Source organism: Poecilia reticulata, linkage group LG6 (genome assembly GCF_000633615.1).
Source record: "Poecilia reticulata strain Guanapo linkage group LG6, Guppy_female_1.0+MT, whole genome shotgun sequence".
NCBI classification, from domain to species: Eukaryota; Metazoa; Chordata; class Actinopteri; order Cyprinodontiformes; family Poeciliidae; genus Poecilia; species Poecilia reticulata.
In genome coordinates this window covers 16,003,523-16,026,716 of record NC_024336.1, presented here as the reverse complement: position 1 = coordinate 16,026,716, position 23,194 = coordinate 16,003,523, and the positions used below count along the sequence as shown (strand labels likewise).

The 23,194-nt window shown below is 37.5% G+C and overlaps 1 protein-coding gene across 3 annotated transcripts in view; it reads left to right on the top strand.

Moving 5' to 3' along the window:
• lrrc4ca (leucine rich repeat containing 4C, genome duplicate a) overlaps positions 1 to 22,470 on the top strand; it is a 134,847-nt gene extending 112,377 nt beyond the window's left edge. For all 3 annotated transcript variants that reach the window (XM_017305483.1, XM_008411506.2, XM_017305482.1), the window contains 2 exons: positions 3,113 to 3,182; positions 17,376 to 22,470. In XM_017305483.1, the coding sequence (XP_017160972.1) occupies positions 17,427 to 19,361 (1,935 nt within the window). In that variant the 5' untranslated portion in view covers positions 3,113 to 3,182; positions 17,376 to 17,426 and the 3' untranslated portion in view covers positions 19,362 to 22,470. The remainder of the gene's footprint in view (positions 1 to 3,112; positions 3,183 to 17,375) is intronic.
• The last annotated feature ends 724 nt before the right edge of the window (positions 22,471 to 23,194 follow it).

Sequence of the window (23,194 nt, the reverse complement as noted above, 5' to 3'; positions counted from 1 at the left end):
GAGAGTCACTTTCAGAAAGTGATAATTTGATAAAGTGACGTAGTTAACCGTGATCATCTTCATTGCAAACTTCATTGGAGTTTAACTTTTTGTGCCGACACATAACCTGGAGAAAGTGGCTCCTGAGATGTCAATGTGCTCGTTACACACTAGCATGTGTGGTCACTGTGCAAGAGGTAGATAGTGTTTAATSCAGGGACATAGCCAGATTTTTCAGAAATCTCTAGACTACATTTATAAATATAGAATTTTTGGTGGCCTAACATTTATGTTGAAGGCTATAAAAGACTTCTGGACAAGAAAACACAAGATTTATATGATTTTTTTTTTTTTAGGATATAAAACTGGGGAGGGCAGCTGGGGAGCCAAAGTCTACTCGAGGGGGTATTTGTGCCCTCCTTCCCCCCCTGTAGTTCTGCCCACATTTTAAGTCAGCTAATGTGTTTTGTCTTATGGAATCATGTTGATCTGTAATCCATGTGCACTGTGCATTGATTCTGTCTGCCTTTCCACYAAAAACAYATATATTTACCATTAGATAATGACAAATGGTTAACAGAGCTAAGTTTATTTCACCACTTCTCCTCTGGGAGTCTATTCTCGGCATACTACAAACTGCACTACCTCTCCCCACAAAATATCCTAATTGAACAAGTGGCTGCTCACCCATTTGATGGTATGCTTTTTCTGGTCTGATTCAGAGGGTGATGTAGTGTGACCAGCAGGTMWAAATATGTTGACTTTTTGGAGCAGAAGACACTGATATTAGTCATGATTTTTTGCAGCAATGCTCTTTGAGACAGGGATGTCATTTTTGAAAAAAGAGAGAAGTAGAATATGGCGTAGTTRGTCTTGACTTAATTGTTTTATGTGGATGAATGATGTTAAATTAGTAATGAGAAAACAAAACTCTTGCAGTCACGCAAAGATGTCAGTAAGACCACTGAATGATGGAAAGTTGTTTTTTATTTACTAAACTTACTGCTGAAATATCTWTTTTTTTTWATGTACTTTTTGGGGAAAAAAATGCATAGGTTATATTTTGTTCTACAGAATCAAGGCTTCAGACTTACACTATAGAAGCATATTTCACTTTATCTACTTTTGAACTGCCAGCTGTTTTTTGGCAATCTGCGCATCTAAGCTTTGCATAGATCTTACAGATACATTCTAAAATACTCACTTAAGAACCAAAATGAAAAACATAATGATATATCACTTTGGAGTATGATRACAAAAGGCACAGGATGTTTTTTGTTTTTTTCTTTGTGTGTGTCAGAGTGTGTTTAAAGAATGAAGGTGGGGTGAAGAGGGATGTTGCAACATTGATGCTGTTGAYAGTWACAGTGATGACAATGCTTACAACAACAGATTCTATATCCATCATCTACTTAGCAATATTAATTTATCATTTTAAAAGTGGYTTAAGCTTTATAGCTCTGCACTGTCAGCCGTAAACACTGCGTGTTGTGCTGTGTTTTACGATCCATTCATTTAATCACTTRCGTTGCAGTTCTTCTCAGACGCTTTGGTACATTTCTCAAATCATCCTCGACATTTGTGAAACGGTGTATTTCTTAAGACATTCCATACAAACAGCAAAACACTATGGACKTCCCGYAAAAGCCAGTACCTTCCTCRATATCCTTGTTTCGTCTCTCAAAAGCAAATAYCTGCGTTAGTGAACATGCCACTGCCACCAGAGTTACAAGTCTCTGTTTCATTGTGTATGGGTAAGAATTCCTTAGYTAGGTCAGTAAACTCTTGAGGGATGTTCTACAGTAAATTATGGCTAAAGTTTTCATGATAAATATTGTATGTTGGAATTGTGGGAGATCAATGCCACGAGAGTGARCAAGATTCACATTTTTGCTTTTACTGTAATTTGTTGACAGACAAAGAAACCTTATCTGTTTTGTGTCTGGTGGTTATGTGTTTTACATCTCCTTGGTGAGGAAAAAAAATCCTCAGCGRGATTAAGGAATGAAGCTAAAATTCAGTTGATRGGAGATAGTCACTGAGCATTAAACTTTTATTCTCAGTCGGCCACTTAATTCTTAAATATGGAAAAAAAAAAWWRRWTTWWKKYMMMWYMRRARKWWTKKTYCCMAWTYSRAMMMCSRWTTTTTTTTTCTTCCCCCTAATAGAGACTACAAAACAGACRAAATGGTAGCAGAACTCGACCTTCTACAAAGCATTTTCTCATATTTCAACCAATATTGACCTATTTATTGATACACCAACCTACACAGTGAAAAGACAACATTCAACATTTCATGGTTGCTCAAGTTGCAGAATGCTTTTAGGCAATCAGACACTTTGGTACCAAGATTTTGTTGAATCTGCAAATTATGATCATTATATCGTTATTTACTGTAAAGTTCTGTATTTCTGCTTCATTGTATGAACWGTACCTTTGTTGTGATTTAATTTATGCCTAGAGGAGCTTCCCTCTTAATGCCACTGGTATTCATTTTCAGCCTGTTATTCAAGTGTCATTGTGAAAGAATGTGACAGTACATTTAACACTTGTGAACCCAAAAACAAAGTTTGGTGTGATAGGCACACACATTTACATTCTGTTGTTAATCAAACACACACTTATTTGCACAGTTTCTACACGGTACCGTTGTGTGGTATGAGAGATAGAAACCTTAATCTCTGTTTGCTTTCATTCTCAATAATTTATTTACTGGAGGCCATCCTCATTGACTGTGTACCAAACTCACACTGTGCATTTATTTGTGTGTGTGTGTTTGTTGCAGAGCCTTACTCAAGGCTTTATAGAATTGAATATTGCATTGACCCTCAGGAATGAGCTTTTCTAGGCATCTCGGAGCAATACAATATATTGTAGTCAGTCTTAAGCAAAATCTCAAAGTCACTATTACAAACATCTGTGAGGGAAACAGTAATACAGAAAACATTTTTTCTCAATAAGGAGTGCATTAAAGTAGATGTATTTGCATTMGATGTATAAGTCAACCACATTTTATTTGTAATTTCTTAATCAAAATATGCACTTACTAAAGCCTGTGGTAAGGACAATTAATCAAATGTTTTGTTTTCTCAAGAATGACCTATGCTTATACCTTGTTTCTTGTATTTACAGGCACGCATGTTGGACTGGAAGCTGRAATAAAAATGACCAGAAGTCAAAGTACAAGTTATTGAACTGGCAGGTATGAAGTAAGCTTGAAATGGGAGTTTGGTCACCTTGACCTTCTTTCTAAGCTTGCAAGAATGATAGAAACAGATAAACAGATCTTTTTTTTTTCCTTTTTTTTAATCCACACGACACAACATAGCTCCATAATTCTCAATTTACTTTGTAAACTGCAATTTTTGGAAAAGTACAAAATCAGAGAATGAATTATCATTGGAGCCTTTACTGTTAAAAACAGTTCTATACAAAGATKAAAAATKAAMATCTGTAGCAGACTAAAATCTATCACCTGTCTTTAAATAGATGGTTTTAATGCATCAAACACTACAAATCAAAAGCACAATGTTTTTAGTTAAAATAAAATTGTTTTTGTTCTATTTTAAMAGTAAAAATAATATCATTATGCAGAACTATTATAATCTGTAATTTTGTTTGGAAAAATTMTTTGTCAAGAATGTAATATTTGTCTTTGTTTAATCCATAAAAATAGAAAAAAAAAATSCTGAACTGTTTTAAGGATACTTACAATTGCTTGACAGCCTATTAGAAAAAATTATCATCCAGGCTATTAAGAACATTAAACTGGAACAATGCTGGCACTGAAGGATGCCCTGGGTCCTCTAAAGTAGCATCACTTCCTTGGGCAGCTTTACGACCAGGCAGAGCAATCACTGAAGGTAATGACTCCCACTAGAAGGTTTACTTCCCAATCACCAACCCATAAGGGACAACAAATATTTTCTAACTACCCAACTAATGAAGTCTTSTTTTAGGGTTGTTGTTTTTGTTGACCACATATTGTTGAAATATTCAATTTCAGAAATACTGGATTTGTTTTTAGTCATTTTCACTATACAAAGGACGTCTGTCAGTGTAGTGTTGTTTTTGAACCATCAGAGGAGACTCCCAATGACCCATGTTTGAATTATATATGAAAGATTGCGCCATAAAGGACTGTATCGTCAGCARGCTCAGGTTTTGATGTTGGCAATAAGAAACTTTGTTTGTTTTCAGTACTCATATTGAATTAGTGTTTGTGGGTTTTAGAAYGACTTTCAGAGTTGAATTATTCCAAAAGCCTATTTCTCTCTAAACAGAAAATAGTGTTATGGGTTGACTTGACTGCATGAACAAAATCAGAAGTTATGATTCTAACTGAAATACACACACACACGCACGCACCCCTCCCCCTCCCCCCCCCACACACACACATATTGCTTGACAGCAATATGTGGGGGCAGTCACCCCCAATGGCTAAAACAGATCCCAGGAACAACATCAGACATCTCAGTCCAGAAATGTGCAGTTCTAGGCACATGCAAGATACTGCGCAGAACCCTCAAGCTCCCAGGCCTCTGGTAGAGGACCCGAGCTCAGAGGATGTAAGAAACCACTCGCGGAGGGTGAGAAGGGATTTTTTTTTAAATATATATATATATTTTTTTTAAAATGTATTTTCTTTAACTTAAGCTCCACCTACACCACTTTACTTTAATCAGTTGACAAGACTTGACTACATTCAAGTCTTGTCAGCTACATACATTGCCTCAATAAGCAGAACATGCTTGATTGTGATGGAGGTCATGCAGGATCTGAGATCTGTCTGCGATCTCACATGATCACAGTCGCTTCATTTTCACTTACATCCTAATCGCCCTGTCTAGTTACCAAATACTACAGATTGATGGAGACTTTTCCCGAGTGGGAATAAGAGGCAACATTAGGCAAAAAAATAAATAAATCATATAATTTCAATCTGGAGAAATTCACAYAGAGAAAAACAGCAGCAATTAGAGAGTTTTATTTGACTTGAAGGTAGGGTCTCAGTAAAAAAGAAACCTGACAGAAGATCCTGTTGAGAATAAATAATTMTGTGTTTTCCTTCTATCTTTTTTTAGCTAGTTGCAAAGCTAAAGCTAAAGGAAATCACATGTTAGAAAAAGTCCTCAAAGCTACGGTTAGAGRATATGACACAGTAGGGAACGCCCTGTTGCTTAGAGGCTAGCAAAGAGAATTAAAAACTTTGTTTGATGCCATTTTGTTCTCCCCACCCTTAAGGATAGCATGAACTACAGGCCAGCTGTATTTTATAAATGGAATTCATGAATTCAGCTCACTAATTCTTCTTCAACCTGATACATGAAGAACTTACCATGGAGAACGAATAATTCTMCACAATGCTGAGAATTGCCACCAGCTTGAATAGAGAKCTTAGGGTGAGGATTAGGATCTTCTGCCTCCTGGGYCCGAACACTAGAGGTGGTGTGGATAATGGGAAGAGAGAGAGCCTGAAAGTGCTTGGGGGCGGAGACAGGGTGGAGGTGGGTAGAAGCACAGCTGGGAAGCAGGTGGATCGATGTATGATGAACTTTATGAAGGGATTCTTGATCGATGATTGGCTGAGGAGGAGCGGGGATCTGGCGGTGATTGGCTGCAGCAGAGACAAGCAATGACAATGCAGATGAAGGTAGAGAGAGTCTTCCAGTCTCAATTTGCACCACAGGCTTCATGTGTCTTCATCTCAACACTGCGGGAGAACACGCAAACACGCAGCAAAAATAAAGTGCATATAAGTATAAGAAAGCACTATAGTCAGCCTTAAACCTGAGAGACAGGTTATGGTTTCAGTGTGGCAAAATGGAATGGAGATCTGTAACGACAAATGCTATATTCAATGTAAAGAAAAGTTCACACAATTAACAAAACAGATTTGTCTCACAAGTCAGTCAGGAAAACTAATTTAATTACTTCCATAAAGAGGTTACTGCATATTGGTTGCTCAGTTATTGGCAAAATTAATTGATTAAAAAAGATGATGGGTTAAGCAAAACCTTTTTTTTTTCATATAACATGAAAAAACAGAAATATTACACAAAATAGGATGATGTATATTTGACAGGGAGCAGTATTTAGTTTTTCTACCTTCACCACAATAATTCACTCTTTTTTTTTTTTTTTTTTTTTTTACAAATGCACCAGTCTTTTGGTCGCTTTGGAACTCTGTTGGTTCCTTGTGATGCTTTTAAGCTCACGTATAAAGGTGCTGTCTGTCAGACCTTTTAAAAAGTTAAATGCTATTCATCTTATTTGATATAACTTGCATGAATAGTTGCTTTTGTGGTTCACTAACTTCAAAGCTTCTTTTCATGTGGTTTTACTCAAATTTGATCTATGYTTTTTTCCCCCTATCCATTCCTGTGGGGCTAGACAGGATGMCTTCATAGAAMTTGATATTAGAGTGCTGCTGTGAACTCAGTTGGCCTGTTTTTATCTCTTGAAAATGTTTTCCGTGCATTCTTTCTACACCACAGCTTTGGGAATTTTAAGATCAGTTTTGTGGGAAAGACCTGAGCTCAGCAAAAGAAAATGTGCAAAGTGACTAGACATTAATGGCCATGTTTCAAGCAAAGTACTTAGTTTGTGAAAAGAATACAATGTATTTTTGTAGGTTTTGGCCAAACACAATTACCTGGAACTAAAAAAAGTCGCACTTCTATGAGACGACATAATAGTTTTCAAATATTCAAAGATCCTCAGCCAGAAGAGACATTTGTTTACTGAAGACTCTTTTGGAATGTTTGTAGATTTCTATGCCTTGTCATACAGTCCTCTACAAATACATGACAAAGAAAAGCATGTTTTAGGGGGAGGACTTGTTTGAACATTTGAGCTGGTTTGCAAATCCTTGTCATCTTTGATGGATTACAGAAGACTGCCATCAAAGTATTTTTTAACAAAAAGTTTATTTATATAARAAATTTGAGGTAGTTTGATATACTCAAAACACTCGAGCAGAATTTGAAAAGCCTTACAAAAACTGTAATAYAATCCCTATAAACACAGGTTATTTATCACCTACCAGCTGAAATTTTGTACAATACTTTTCAAATTGGACACTTTTTTTTATCTTAAAGAACTTCTTTACTTTTAAAACAAGATTTAGGAGACTTATTCTGCTTTATGATAAGTTAATTGATCTTCTTTTTGTTTTGTTGTGTTCAGTATTCCTTAAGGGTCCCCCTGCAGTTCTGGTGTTACTTATTTTACTGGCCTTTTAAAAGCYATTACCAGTACAAGACAGTAAGAGGAGTAAATAGATAAACAAAAAGAGTACTATATTGCATCTGTATGAGGCAGATTATACAGAGGACAAAATGTTGATTAGTGAGACAAAATTCTTACCAGATTGAACTGTTTGGTAGTGGACTTAGTTTCACAACAACCTTATGCAAATTTATCAAAGACATTGTTAAGCTGACATGCTAGTGCCAACACAATTAATCATTTCATGCAAAACCGTTTAAGGATATTAAATATAGCAGATGGTCCATCTGCTTGACAATTATGCATTCTTAAGAAACACTCGATGAGGAGCTGTTCTGTTCCGTTTCTGTAATTATTCCTCAATGAGAATTTATCTCTGATTTTTCAAAGTAAGACTTCCTACATCTTGTGTGACTACTCATATGTACTTCACAAGAAACCAGTTCATAAATAGATTTTCCTTTGTCTATTATTTTGACCGATTCTGGTGGTTTAGAAATATCACCATGAAGTACGAACAAATGATTACTGCAATGACTACACCACAGAGCTGTAGAAGTTGAGGAACAACTGTTTCTCATAGGGAAATAATCCCATCCGTCTGTGTGAGCTCACTTGCCATTTCACCTCTGCATGATTTAGAAACCGTTAAAATGATGCACACCAACCTTGACCTCAAACAGACGCCAGAGTGACAGCAACATTACTGACAGACTCCTGCCATGACATCCTTGAGGAGTAGTTAGCAACCATTTTCTACCCACAGCTTCTCTCAAATGTTCACAGGGTGAAGATTGATTTTATCAATAGCTCTTGTCTCCTACTAGTTCTTGCTGATAGCACACCGCTCTCCATGAAACAAGCCAAATGCCATGCACACATCTTAGGGGAATTTGCACATAATGAAAGCCYAYACTTCAGATACATATGAAAACACATGTATCAAAAATAACCATCTGCATGGCTGCATAATGTCTTCATTTTGAAATAATTTAACCTACAGCTTAATTCTCATGTATGTACTTTTCCTACAYATAATAGGTACACATTTCCATTTATATTCAAGATTTTGTCAAAACATATGCATCTTGACTTGATCTGCATGTATGAATTCAGTGCAGTTGCACACACGTACAAAAAACAACCTACATGAAATTTCATGTCCAACAACTCAAACCTCACATTCTATTTGCAGCAGCTGATGTTATGTTTACTCTCAACAAAACACTAATAAAAGACCACATTCAAAAATAGAGAAAAACACAGCATTGTAAATAGCGAGAGACTGTATGTTTACACAGAGACKCACTGAACAAACATGTAGTGATAGCACAGAGCCCCCAAGAAGTAGTGGCTGCAATGAAGCTTGCTGTAGTCATAATTAGTGTTGGTGTCATACATGATAGTGCATGACAGCATAGCCAAGCCTTTTGTTTGTAGATCACAGGATTTGAAAAGCGAAAAAACAACAACCTAAAAAAACAAGAGCTTAGCTGCTCAAAATACATAAGTAGGAACAGTCATAATTACCACATTTGCATTTAAGACATAGTAAAGAAAATTACTGAATTTAGGGATATGGTTTTGTTCTATATAATATGGTCATCAACATGTGATGAAACAAATGGGTCTATTGAATACTGACAATGGATGACATTATATCCAATGGAAATTAAAGTGAAAAATGCTGCTGCACTATTGGAAGGCAAGACAAAATTTTGTTGTCAAAGTTGGTGTGTTGGAAGCAGAAGCAATGGTTTGTACAAGGAATTGAAAAAAAGATTGAGAAGATCCCTGATAGAAGGACAACGAGGTTGGAGCATATCAAAATATGCACATTTTGTGTTGAGCTTTAGTTGTGCAGAAGGATGCATCTTTCAAAGGTGGTCCAAAGACAGAACAATGATAAACTTGCTGCATGATCAAGGACTGTCAAGGGACATTGATTCATGTGGGGAATGAAGTCTGGTCCATGTGGTCCGATCCAACAAATGAGCCTCCGTGGATCACTCATTTTTATAGAGTGATATCAAAATGCGCAGTAGATTGCAGTATATTGTGTATGGGACTGCAGACGATTCAAAGCACCCATGATAATCTCTGTCTACTGCTGAAAACCTATACATGAACATCACAACWGGTCAACTAATGAAGGTGGTTTAGTCTGAATAAAATCAGTTTCTTTTATAATATATGAGAAAGGCAAGCTTGGGAAGTTGAATAGCCTCAGGGATACCGGGAACCAAGGCTTTACCAATTTATTCAATAACTCCTTACACTTTGGGGAATCTCATTAAATCCTAATTCTTTGTTTGTGGTTTGCATTATACAGTCAAACCCACTTTACAGTCACTTGTTTCTAAAGTATGGCATTCACATGCCTGACTGGTTCTCCCTGGCAGCAGCTGATGAGGGAAGCAGCTTTCAAGGCATGTCTGACAAGGCAAGTGGAAATAAACACATCTGTGAGAAGAGGAACATTAACCTAAGTATATAGAGCATGTTGGGGTAAACATCCAGAGGACAAACTCATCAAGCGACTGCATTATCTAGCAGGTATGCAGAAAAACAAATCTGCAGAGTTATAACACACTTCAGTCAGTYGGTGATATGTGGAAAAACTTGCAAAATATGGATAATGATATAACACGATGTGTTGTACATTTGCTGTTTTTACAYGACCTGGCTGTCATTGTAAAATATTTACTAGTATTTAAAACCCTCTCATTAGAGGAGGCTAGAGATGATAAGATTTGTGAACATGAGCATGTACGACTCAAGTGCATCACTAAGGCAGCGCTGATTAGATGCACTTTTAGGGTCAAATGCATTCATTGGTTTTTAAATTATTGCTTAGGTTAATCAGATCTCTTATATGAGAGAGGAAAGTTAAATATGTAAATTAGCTAATGCAAGGCTCTTCYTCTGCAGGTGCAGTAATTTTGTCAGGTATGACTCCTAATGTTTGGGAAGACTATTAAGGTGCCAAAAACAAACATTGAAAGTGTTTAAGGAGCTTACCAGTTAAGCTGGTTTCATTTTACCTTGTTCATTAGRAAATATTCCTTAAGAAGCAGAATACTGTATGATAGGTCAACCTTTCGTCTCATTCTTTAAATCABGATTCATATCCBATGACCATCAGAGAGGGTCGTTGTGGAGACGGACCAGCATATTGAAAACTTTGTTTTTTGGCTGAGCTTTTGCTTCACCGTGACATAATAAGACATTATAGAGGAACAAACAAATCACAAACATAACTAAACATCTCAACAAATGTTGTAAGCAGCCTGGAAGCTACTGAAGCCATTGTTCCATAAATACTAACCTGTGTTATTATAGAAACAYGCGGTTAAAGAATGAATTTGTGCACTGGGGTTCTCAAACAGCAAGCATTACACACACAGAGAATCAACAACAACTTCACTGTAAACATGTTACTATAACATATTTGCCATGTTATGGTTATTAGGCTGCATTCAGCATCAGTTAGGTTCTTCATTTGGGTTGAGAATTTSCCAGTGTCTTCATAAACAGCCCCTCGGATCCAACTSAGCACAGGTGGAGATTTTAGGGGGTAACAAGTGTGTCAAATACATCTCCTTACTTTAAATGAAAGTGAAAGTATGCCAGGCTAAGGGGTTTTTGACCAGCTATTAGTTTGAATGTAATTGAAAGTGTGTTACTGAATRTAAATACTTGCATTTTACAGACCTAAAACTTGTCAAATTTGTGAACATGGTTTTTGATTTCTCACAAAATGTTCAAAGTAAAGATTTWGGGAAATGGCATCAGTCATCAGATTTTGACCTCGTGCTTCAGGGAGGTTTTACTGATTTGTGAGGAGTAGTAGAGCCTATATTCCGCAGACGTTTTTATGGTGCATCCAGCAGAAATTCAATTTGATCAGTATCTGGCAAGTGACGCTTCTTTTTTCTCGCATTCTTACTCAGCATTTTTGTATAGCGGGGTAGTCAATTGTCCTTGTTGGTGATTTTGTTTGACATAGGGGATGGTACTGGTCAGTAGCAGTGTTTAGGTGGAAAATACCCATATGAATGCCAGAGCCATCCTGACAGTGACAATATGATTTGTTTTGTCTACTTTACGTTTTACTTGTTTTGCGRTGAWAACATAACAAATTTGCATAAAAAGAGATYGGTTCAATATACATACTTTARGATACCGTTTTCCATCTCACAAATTGTACATGCCTAAAACTAGTTTAGAAGAAGAAAAGCAAAAAGTCCTCAAACTCTTATAGCCTTTGGTGTTTATATAATCTAGAGCATAGAATAAAATACATGAAAGTGAAACTGACACATATACTACATAAAGCTGTATCACATGTGCAACTTTCTCATTCCCATTCATTAACCGTTTGGTAATAAGAGCCCTGACTATGCAGAAGACTGTGCAAAATATTTCTACACAATCAAAAAGTGGACATGTGAATCTTGCAAGAGAAAGTTTTATTTAATTAATTCAATCTGTTTATTGCATGTCCTGTTTATGCAGTGAGAGTGCAGAGATGGGTAAAGAGAGGGTCTGTAAAGCATGTGGTGGGTATCCCTCCCACACTGCGGTCCTGAAAGGATTCAAATTTATATTTGGAGCTGTTGCAAGATTGCTGGCATTATCAAGACGTGACCTGATTTGRTTTATATCTCATTAATCTCCCTCTCTCTCCTTCTGCCTCTCTCTTTCTGCTGCATATGCCGACCTTCCTCTGTCTCAACTGTCTCATGCGTCGCGATATCCCCTCGTCTTCTTACCCTTCTTTGCTGTGCAGTGTGAGAGACAAAGATTTTGTCGCTCACTCTTTGCTGGAGAGTCAACTTCCACTTGTCTACTGAACATGAAAAAAAAAAACAATACAATACTTCATGCAAAGTAGTAACTTATGTAGTTAATTTGTTTGACTCTAATGCCACTCAGATTTTTCCAGCTCTCCAAAAATATTTWTTTTTTTTTCTGTTTGATTTGCTCAAACACAAGCACCCATTAAAAATGTTAAGCTAGTAGGAGCATCTGTGTAGCTTGGTGCGGCCATTAATATGAATAAATTAACTAATTCATGGCTAATTAGCTGTATTTCCTATGGAAAATGGATATTTAGGAGAACACACATAAAGCTGAGTTAAAAAAAAACAATCAATGAAAGAATGAGGATTTGTGACTGTTAACTGTTAGGAATCAAGGGGTGTGGGTGTGTGTTTTGTGTCAGTTTCTTCCTGAATCTCAGGTTCCCACCAAAGGGTGTAATCGGACCGGAGCCGCCGATCCCGGAAGGTGTAGATGTGCAGGTGTGCTCCCACACACCTGTAAGCAATCAAGGCAATCTCCCGGTGTTTATGAGTGGATTGTCAGTCTCTCACTGCTTGAGTGGTAAACTAAGTCTCTGTCTCTTCWAGTGTGCTGCCTAGTGTCATGCATCAAGATTAATCTCTGTGTTTTCTCTCCTTTTAAAGAAGCTAATTCCAAGCCGCATGTCCCTAGAGCTTTTGGATATCAACCAACTTCCTCTGCCTCAGAACGACTCTACATCATTCATGACTGACAACCATCGTGCTATTTATTTCAACCACCAATGGGCGACCTGTCCTCCTATCTATGTTTCCATCTGAAACGTTATGCTCAGATCACCAGCGCCCTCCATCTATAATCACCACACAGATAATCATCCTGGAGTCCGTTYGTCTCCCCCCAGGCAAAACCGCCACCATTTGTCCAGTAAGCTACCATGATCCATTTCAACCTCTTCCAATCACCTGTCTTCTCTTTCCTCAAAAACTTAGTCCTCRTGAGCTGACAGAAAATCCCTGTGGAGCAAAGACCATCTACACCATTTATTTCACTGTACAATAAATCTTTTAAGTCTTACCWCCTGGGAGCATCTGTGCATGTGAGTCAGTCATTTGAGCAAGAACGTGACAATACCTTCCTGATGAAAACCTGAATACACCGYTTTCCAAAGTTATGAGCTTTCCAAACTTAAGGATCTTTTCAATATCTTAAATTGAACATGTCATTATGTTCAAGCCATATTTCTTATGAAGAAGTATTAAGAAACTTGAAGGTAGGTTMTTGTTTTGCAATACTGTAGTCGGCATTAAACTTGATWRCCATCATGTCTGGTTATGATTGGTGCTGTCAGCCTCTGAAAGGCATTGTGGGGAGAGATTTGGAGACTTGGGTGTGTTTATTGTGGAATGTAATGTGTTTTGTAGTTATATTATCCTTTTTTCAAGCTTTCAATTTTAGAATCATTAGAACCAGTCACAAATGCACTTTTGCTGGTGTTGTTCCAAAAGTAATGACCTGCCATAAACGGATCACCCGCCCTGGGCTTGACCACAGCTTATAAACTGTGTTGCTCTGCATAATTCGCAGCAGTCACAACTTAATTTTTTTTCCAGTCAAACAATATTATCGCTAGGAAACACAAATCTGTCCTTAAAGGACTTTAACAGAGGTTTGCCTTTCATTACTACATGAAACATGCCTCTTGAGTTGATTGCAATAAAGCAAAAATGTAAAAACATGTAATAAACTTAACTATTGTCAAATTTTAATCGAAGAAACTTAGGTTTTATATAATGCAGTTCAGATATTAAACAGGACACAGTTTAATATCTGAACTATTTGAATATCTGGATTTTGGTTAAGTGCCACTTAAGTTTGGAAACAATTGTTGGAGTGAGAGATGTTGTATTTATTTATTTATTTTTTGCTATTGCTGAGAGCAGTAGCAATAGCAATGTAAAAGTGTTATCTCTGCTTATTTTTCAGATGTTTCCCAATAACTTTTGTGAATGTAGAAAAAACACTATTGAGTACATGCTGCTTTTAATGGCTAATAGAAGTGAGTAATGTTAGCTAGATATACAGTATATAATCAAACTATACGTTTGTGCCATTTAAATGTCTCCATTCTCAGTCACTCTCCTACTTATGAACCTGAAGGGGTCTGATGGCAAATCTGATGGACTAAAATGAAAACAAGTTGGTTTGCTGATGCAACTGCCCGCTCACCACATTACGCCTTAGGGTAATGTGGTGAGTTGTATTTCTAATTGGCACATTTGTAAGTGTCTGTCTGTTGCTGTGGTAGTGTAGTACAAAGACAAAGGTGTCACATGCTATCTTGTCCAGCAACTCTGCTGCATATTTTAGACATTAACTAATATGTCCTCGGAGTAAGCTGCATCAAGGTGTATTTTACTTTGCAACTATATGGAAGTTATGATATCTGCATGGTAATATATGACATTTTCTATATTTTCAGTATTTAAAAATGTTTAAAATTTTGATCCTCAAAAGTAACTCTAACTCCTTTTAATCTGTAACTCTAACTCCTTTTAATCTGGGTCAGTCTTCAGCTCTCTCTGTCAGACAAAGACTAGAGAGCGACTTTTAATCTTTTTCAAAAGTTGAAAGATGTATTATCTTTCTAATCTCATCTTGTTATCGCTTTATGTCTAAATCCATCTCTGCACTATGCAAATCCAGTGCTGTGGTTTCATTGGTGTTATGCTGACATCTTGTTTTGCTTTGTAAATCGACTTCATGTTTTCTGCGGCTCTTCTGCTGATTCATTGTTTACATCTTTTTCGATGGTCGATCTTTTGAAGTAAGGGATCAAGAAACGACAAAAACGAGAAAAGAAACATTGCTTTTCTTTATAATCATTTTAGCAACTACAATTTTCACCAATGAAAAGTTTTTAATTTTGTATTTATAAGCAAATTTGAGACTAATAAACTTATATGCTAGTACTATGGCAGGTGTAAAACAAGCAACCTAAAATGAACTATATTGTTTTGTCAAGTGTAAGGTTTTACTTCTTAGCAAGTGAAATAAGTTATAATTGAAAGTAGGGGTGCTGCTGTGGGACATTTGTGGGACAAAGTGTGGTTTGGGAGGTTATGGGATTACAGTTATGCCCAAATGGACAATGGAGGTTTAGAGGGTGGGTGTTCTCACCTGCGGTGAAGCTGTGGTCCTGACTGAGCTGACGGGTCTTTGGGTTTTAAGCTGCTGATTGCTGGGCTCACTTTGCTTGGCTGATCCAAGTTCTACCTGACTGCTCCCACCTAGGCAAGGTGGTTGACTTAGAGGTCAGTCAATATATAGCACTTGACTGTTGACTGTGGGTGGCAGAAGGTGGGGCCAGTTGAGGAGCTGGCCTCCAGTGAGAATGGTGCCATGGTGCTCACCCCGTCCTCTTTAACATATACAACACCATTCTTCAGTTGGGTCGGGAGACTGGAGTTCTCAGCGGCATGATTGGACAGGAGGGATGGGGGACAGCTGAGGGCCGGCTTTGTGCCTTGTGTCTGGGATCTTCCAGAGCCGAGTCGGCCTGTCTTTCAGTCTCTATGAAGCTGCATGTTGCAAGGCTTCAACCATTTTCAACCCTTTTAACTTCAGGTGACAGACTTTCTCACATACACCCACTCAACACAAGCACTATTATTTCTACAAATATATCCTTCCAGCCACGACACACATCCACTGACACACAAACGATCCAAATGGTTGAAGGTCATACAATCGCAGCTTACTGTTATATTAATATGGCCTGCCAAATTTGATACTAAATCAAAATTTGTGAATTAATTTAATGAATTCAATCATGCAATTTGGATTCCATCTTGAGATATTTATATTGCAGAACAAATGTCCTCTGGCACACATAGGTAACTAATTTCTCCATATGGCATGCCACAGTGTACATGTATATAAAAAAAACCCAGAGCTATAATTTAAAGTGACTTTCAGCGTGGTGTGTGATCCCTGTCACATTTGTCTGCCTGCTTGAATGAAAACACTTTCTTTCTCCACCCTAGGATTTGGGTACTTTGAATTTTGTAATTGAAGAATTAATGGAGTCAGTAATCTAGCAATTAATCAGCAGTTACAGTAATAGCCTGTTCGTCCTGAAGTGGAGAGCTTTCTGTTGCAGAATCAGCAACACATTACTGAACGCAGTCACAAGATAGAGCAATGCAGTGGCACAGTTCCTTAAAAGTCTTCTACCGTACTATCAGCCCAAGAATTTCATTGAGTAATGGATATTATGCTCTATGCTCTCATCAGCCTACCATCACATATTTGTAGTTGTACTGAAAAAAATGGCATTCCTGGGCAGTGTAAATCATTCTTTATTTTTATGGTCAATAAATAACTCCTTACTTTCAAGAGCAAATATGCTGGAAGAGAGAAAATCTAATGAAAAAGAGAACTACAGATTTGTTTAAGTAAAGACTAGTGGTTAAATTCCTTAAGAATAATCTCCAGTTTTCTCTTTCTTTCAAAACATAAATTATTTTGTTTCTTATCAAATTCTTTGGGCTCACACAATCTTTCCTTGTCGTTCACCTATATAGAGAAAATTTGTGCTAATTCAAAATAATAGATGAAAGTTGAAGTGACCAAATCAATTTCATTTGAGCATTTCAACTTGTATCTGTTATAATTTTTTGTTAAATATCACTCCTTAGTTGATTTTTAATTGCAACTCTGAAGCCTTGCCTACCAGTGGCGATATTGACAAGTGTCAGAACAGCTGCTGCCACCATCATTTAGGACTAATGTGTCAAAAAGGCAATGCCTGCATTGCTTTAGTTTTTTAGTTTTATTAGAACTATCATGTTCAAATATTTTTTCTTTCAATGTAAATTTTTAAGATGAAAATTGCCTGTTTGAAGAAATTACATTGTGATTCAAATTATCCTGTGTATTTTACCATCACTTATACATTTCTTGAAGCAGAGAATGTTAGTCTCCAGCTGGTGTTCAGTCATTTCTCAACATAAAAATATATACATAATTTATATAATATACATTGTTTGCACAATGTTTGTACATTGTTTGCACAATGTGACCTAAAATATTTGAGTTAGGAAAACATGTGGGTTGAAGAATAAAGTAGAGCAGTAACAACATATGACTTCCAACAGTTGAGCTTATGCAAATCATTGTGAATAAAAGCTAATGTGTTCTTGATGTTAATTTAAGCAAGTTTTTGCTATCTGATCATGTTTGTTATAATGAATTTAAAACATACAAATAAAACTGATCAGGATCATCTTTAACATGCATCATACTAAGCAAGTTATGTATTCCAATTAATTGTCTCTTTTCTGTCATTTCATTCCAGTTGGCCCACATCCTCATGAAAAAGAGTGGAAGAACAGTCAATGAATTATGAATGTTCAACAAGATGACCTCTTCCCAGCAGCAGCAGATGATGCGAGGTCCTAGGTGGAACCGGGCCTTGTCCGACCCTTTGTTTGTGCTGCTTCTGGCCCTCCAGCTGCTGGTAGTGGCAGGACTGGTGCGTGCTCAAACTTGTCCTTCTGTTTGCTCCTGCAGTAACCAGTTTAGCAAGGTTATTTGCACCCGCAGAAGCTTGCGAGAAGTTCCTGATGGCATCTCTACCAACACACGCTATCTGAATCTGCAAGAAAATCTCATACAGGTGATAAAGGTGGACAGTTTCAAACATCTAAGACATTTGGAGATCCTGCAGCTGAGCAAAAACCACATACGCAAAATTGAGCTGGGGGCTTTCAATGGACTGGCAAGCCTCAATACCTTGGAGCTTTTTGATAATAGACTCACCACCATCCCAAACGGAGCATTTGAGTACTTGTCTAAGCTAAAGGAGCTCTGGCTAAGAAATAATCCAATAGAAAGCATTCCTTCTTATGCTTTCAACAGAGTTCCCTCGTTACGAAGGTTGGACCTAGGGGAGCTCAAAAGGCTCTCATACATTTCAGAAGGAGCCTTTGAAGGATTGAGCAATCTGCGCTACCTGAATTTGGGAATGTGCAATTTGAAGGAAATTCCCAATCTCACTCCACTGGTCAAACTGGATGAACTTGAAATGTCTGGAAACCAGTTGTCTGTTATACGGCCTGGTTCATTTAAAGGGCTTATCCACCTGCAAAAGCTATGGATGATGCATGCTCAAATCCAGACTATAGAGAGGAACTCATTTGATGACCTTCAGTCACTTGTGGAGCTTAACCTTGCCCATAATAACCTAACGCTTTTGCCCCATGATCTCTTTACTCCTTTACATCATTTGGAGAGGGTGCACTTGCACCATAACCCCTGGAATTGCAACTGTGACATCCTGTGGCTAAGCTGGTGGCTTAAGGAGATGGTACCTGCTAACACCAGCTGCTGTGCCCGCTGCAGCTCACCCACTCAGTATAAGGGCCGCTATATTGGTGAGCTGGACCAGAATTACTTTCATTGTTATGCTCCCGTTATTGTGGAGCCTCCTGCAGACTTAAATGTAACGGAAGGAAGTGCTGCTGAGTTGAAATGTAGGGCCAGCTCGCTGACCTCAGTTAGCTGGATTACACCCAACGGTTCAATAATGACGCATGGTGCATACAAAGTCAGAATTTCTGTGCTAAATGACGGCACACTGAATTTCACGAATGTTACCATGCAGGACACAGGGACATATACATGTATGGTTAGTAATTCTGCAGGTAACACAACAGCCTCAGCCACACTGAATGTGTCCTCTCCAGAGAACAGCAGCTTCAGCTACTTCACCACAGTGACGGTAGAGACAATAGAAACACCTCATAACGAAGGCTTCACCACCACTGTTCAGCAGAAAGTGGGCCCCACACCCTCAGCCAGTATATGGGAAAGCCCTTCACCCACCTCTACCACAACAACAACAGTCCGAACCCCACTGTCCACACGCGCAACAGAGAAGCCCTACACAATACCTGTAACAGAGGGCTCACTCAACGGTTTGGACGAGGTCATGAAGACGACTAAAATCATCATTGGCTGCTTCGTTGCAATCACTCTCATGGCAGCAGTAATGCTGATTATCTTCTACAAGATGCGGAAGCAGCATCACCAGCAGAATCACCATGCACCCACACGCACTATTGAGATCATCAATGTAGACGAGGACTGCGTAACCGGGGGCCCAGGCATGGAGGGCCACCTTACTCTGCCGTCTCTGGAGCATGAGCACCTCAACCACTACAATACCTACAAGACTGCCTACAACCATGCCTCAGCTATGAATTCCATACACAGCTCAGCTCATGAACCTTTGTTAATCCGGGCCACCTCAAAAGACAATGTACAAGAGACCCAAATCTAATGCTTTTGACAAACTCACAAAACTGTTGGCATTGCACAGTGGCATTACTGACAGGACAGTATTGACAACTGCTTTTCGAGGACTGTCGCTCAAATCTGGAGCAACACGCTCATGTTTAGCAAATCACTGGAGTGATTTCCATTCAATGACATTGGGATTTAGAATATGTCTACTGTTTCAAAAAGTGTCTTTACAAAACAGAAGTTATTTATTTAAGAAAAAAAAATATTGTGGTTGAATCGAGAAAAAAAAAATATTCTGCATTTTTTTTCATCTATTAATACATGTTATTTTTCCTCCTCTCATGTGAAAAAGAATGGTTTACAAATATGCTTAAACTATTTTAGAAGACATCTGTTGAAAACATATCTATCATTACTTTTTTAGCTGGTATTTTAGTATAATTACAGTTTGGATCTGAGGGGGTAATTTCATGCTTTACACCTGTGAAGAAAATCTAGAGCACGTTAGGGGTTTTCTCCAGCAGCGAATGAAATTATTGAATAACTTGTGGCCATCTAAAACATGGCTGTATAAAACACTTGGCAGAGCAAAAGTGTCAGTTATGAATTTTGACCACAATTCAAAGTTTTAATTGGAACTGTCACATACATTAGGCACTCTCTGTTCTGCCACGAAGTCACAGAAAGTTCTTGAAAAAGGGAAATAGATCCTACTTATGAAAGCTGTTTAAAACTGAAGTTCATTACTAATGATTTTATGTTCTCTTAAATGAAATTCCATTGATCAAAAGGTCGTTCTGTCCCTAATGTGTATGCAAAATACAATTACATTTCTGATTTCAAAGTTGTTTTGACAGACGTCCATGCCTACTCAGAGGGATCCTTTTATTGTTATTAAACTGTACCATTGATGGCATTAAGAGTTATCGCTGTTCTGAAAGTCATAGCAGCATTAATAAATATTTTAGAAGCATTATTGTAATTGAACAGGATGGAAATGGTGTCACTGTCCCATCCTGGCAAAATTCCTCTTGCTTGAAATGTTTCCAATGTATTCAGACCTCACATTTACCTTTTAATGCTGTGTTCCAGTGCATATTAAGGTGGCTGCTTTAAAGAGGTTCTTTATTCTTGCTGGGACCTGTTACCTCTTCTGCAGTACTGCCAGGAGTGCTGTCAGAACCAGAGTGACGAGCTGAAGAAAAAGCTTAAACCCTTTATACAGCTGTCTGACCACATTGCTTGTCATCTATGTGCCACATTTCCACATTGAGATGCTTGGCAGCCCCAGCTTCACACCCTGCCCCTGCCAACCAAAGGACTTGGCCCTGAGTGGCAAGGCTTATGCTACAAGAGGCTTTACGGTCATGCAGAATGTGTGGGATCAGGCATCAACCAGATGTTTGAGTTGCACCTGCCTTTTTCCTTTTTTCTTTTCCCTTAGCGGCAACACAATTTACATTTTAATTGATGTGCCCATGGGCTTTGTATGGACACAGTTCTGCAGGCACTCATATCCAGGAAGCCATTTCAAAGTCCCTACTGTGAAAATTGTGCCAACCTCCATAAATGCTGTGGTTAGACAGATGGTCCAAGATTTACTTTTAGCAAGTAAACAGGGTTTCTTTTCAGCAGTAGGATATTTTTGGTAAAAGGCATTGTTACACCGTTTGATCATATTGAAGAAGCATGACATGCATACATTCACAGTACATTTGCAATTCTACATCTGGTCACTTAGATGTTTAGAATTTTGGGTTGTATTTCAGGTAAGGAATCATGAATTAACAGCTTCCCCCAACTTCTGGCAATTGTTAATACCAGAATATAATAATTCATAATAAGATAATTGACAGAGGGATATGGTAGTAGAAATCAAAGAGTTGTCAAGAAATGCAACACTGACTTTGAAAACAATACCTGGTGTTTACATAATGGTTGTATAAAACTCTAATGATAAGATTGAGCTTAGAATCTGTATTTCTCAAAGGTGTGTGGAATTTGAACAGCCTATTTGTCATAGTTTTCGCCTAAACTATGACAAAAATATAAATTTTCTTAAACAAAAACCAAACCACAGTGTTGTTGCATCAAAGTACCACTAACTGAAACAACTGCCAGGTACACAAAAAACTCTAACAGAAGCACCATTAAAATTTTCTTTTCTGATTTTGCTTAATTCAAGGACAAATGGCCTGACTAGAGGGCTCACATATAGGATCCATGAGCAATTCGGCAGGATAATTATCCTTACAATCATATTTTTTCACCTTCTTGGATGTTTCATTTTTTTTCATGCTGTTACAGTATGTATTGACAAAATGTGTATTTTTAAGAAAAAACTACTGAACAAAACAACTTCAATGTAAATGTGAAAACTCATATCTATAAAATGACTATCAATAAATAAACAAAAGTAGCATAAAATAAATGATTGCATAAATATTCACTCCCTTCAAGTCAGTATTTGATTAAAGTCTGTTCTTTGAACCGGCCACTCCAGAACATCAGCATTGTTTTCTTCAAGACATTTTTAAGTAGCTTCGCTGTATGCTTCGGTCATTCATTGTCTTGCTAAAAAAAATAAATGTTCTGCAAAGTCGTAGTTTTCTTGCAGATGGAAACAAATTGTCCTCTAGGATTAATATTATATTTTGCTAATTTCATTTTACCTTCTACCTCAACAAGCCTTCCAGGAGCTGCTACACAGAAGCATTCCCAATGCATGATGTCAGCATGACTTCAAGTGGTAATGGTGCATTTGTGGTGATGTGCAGTGATCAACGTCAGCCAAGCAACGTATTGTCTGATGACCAAAGAGCTCCAGTGTTGTCTCATGGGAACATATATTGTTTTCTAACCATTTCTTTCAAAAGAAAGAAAGCTTGAACCTGGGCAACAGTTACATGCAGAGTCAGCTGATAAAGATTGTAACTCCTTCTGCGTAGTCCTGGGTGTCTTTGTGTCTTCTCCCAATGGTTTCCTTCTTGCATTATCACTCAGTTTGTGAGACTGCAAGCACCGGTTGGCTGAATTATGCCAGGCACATTAGAAGGGATAGATATTTATGCAATCTCTGTTTTTATGTGACATATTTTTATTGAATTGTCATTTTGTGGAATCTGTTTTCACTTTGACATTAAATGGGCTTGTTTGTTTTTTTGTTTTTTTTTTTTCAAAAAATGCCAGTTTTTTAAAATCTTGAATGGTTTGTAAAAATATTAAAAAGATGACACATCCAAGGGAGTGAATACTTTTTCTCTACACCGTAATTTGCACACAATTAAAACTATCAGCTGTATTAATGATATAAGATTTACTACATATTTATATAAAATAAGTAAATTATGTGTGGCATCGTTACAGTAAAATATTCCAATCTATCTATGGATCCTAATCTATCAAAAACTCTTTAAATGAGCCTTCCTGATTTTTTTTTTTTTTTTGCTGCCCTCCCACAGCTCAAAGCCAATCCCCCACACCAATTAATTATATTTATTTATGAAGGGGCTTCAACATACTGGCAATTTTTCCACAAAAGACCCACACTGTGGTACAAACTGTTGTAGACTTTCAAGAAAGTGTTTGATTTGTTCTTAGAAACTATAATTTATCAAAGGTGCAGCACACAGTCCTTTTTTGTGGTAATTTCTGCTTTGGTAATATTACAATACAGTGAATTTTAAAAATTGCTTAACTTTAAGTTCTACACATTTTTACCAGCTGGACTTCTCACCCCTTACTTTTGTAGAGTGTGGCACATTTGTATACCATAGGATGGCAACGGTGTCAGTCATTGTTTTGTCGAAGCTCTTAGAGGTGGAATTTAGGACTAAAATTATCTGTTGCAGACTTTTATCATTTTTTTTT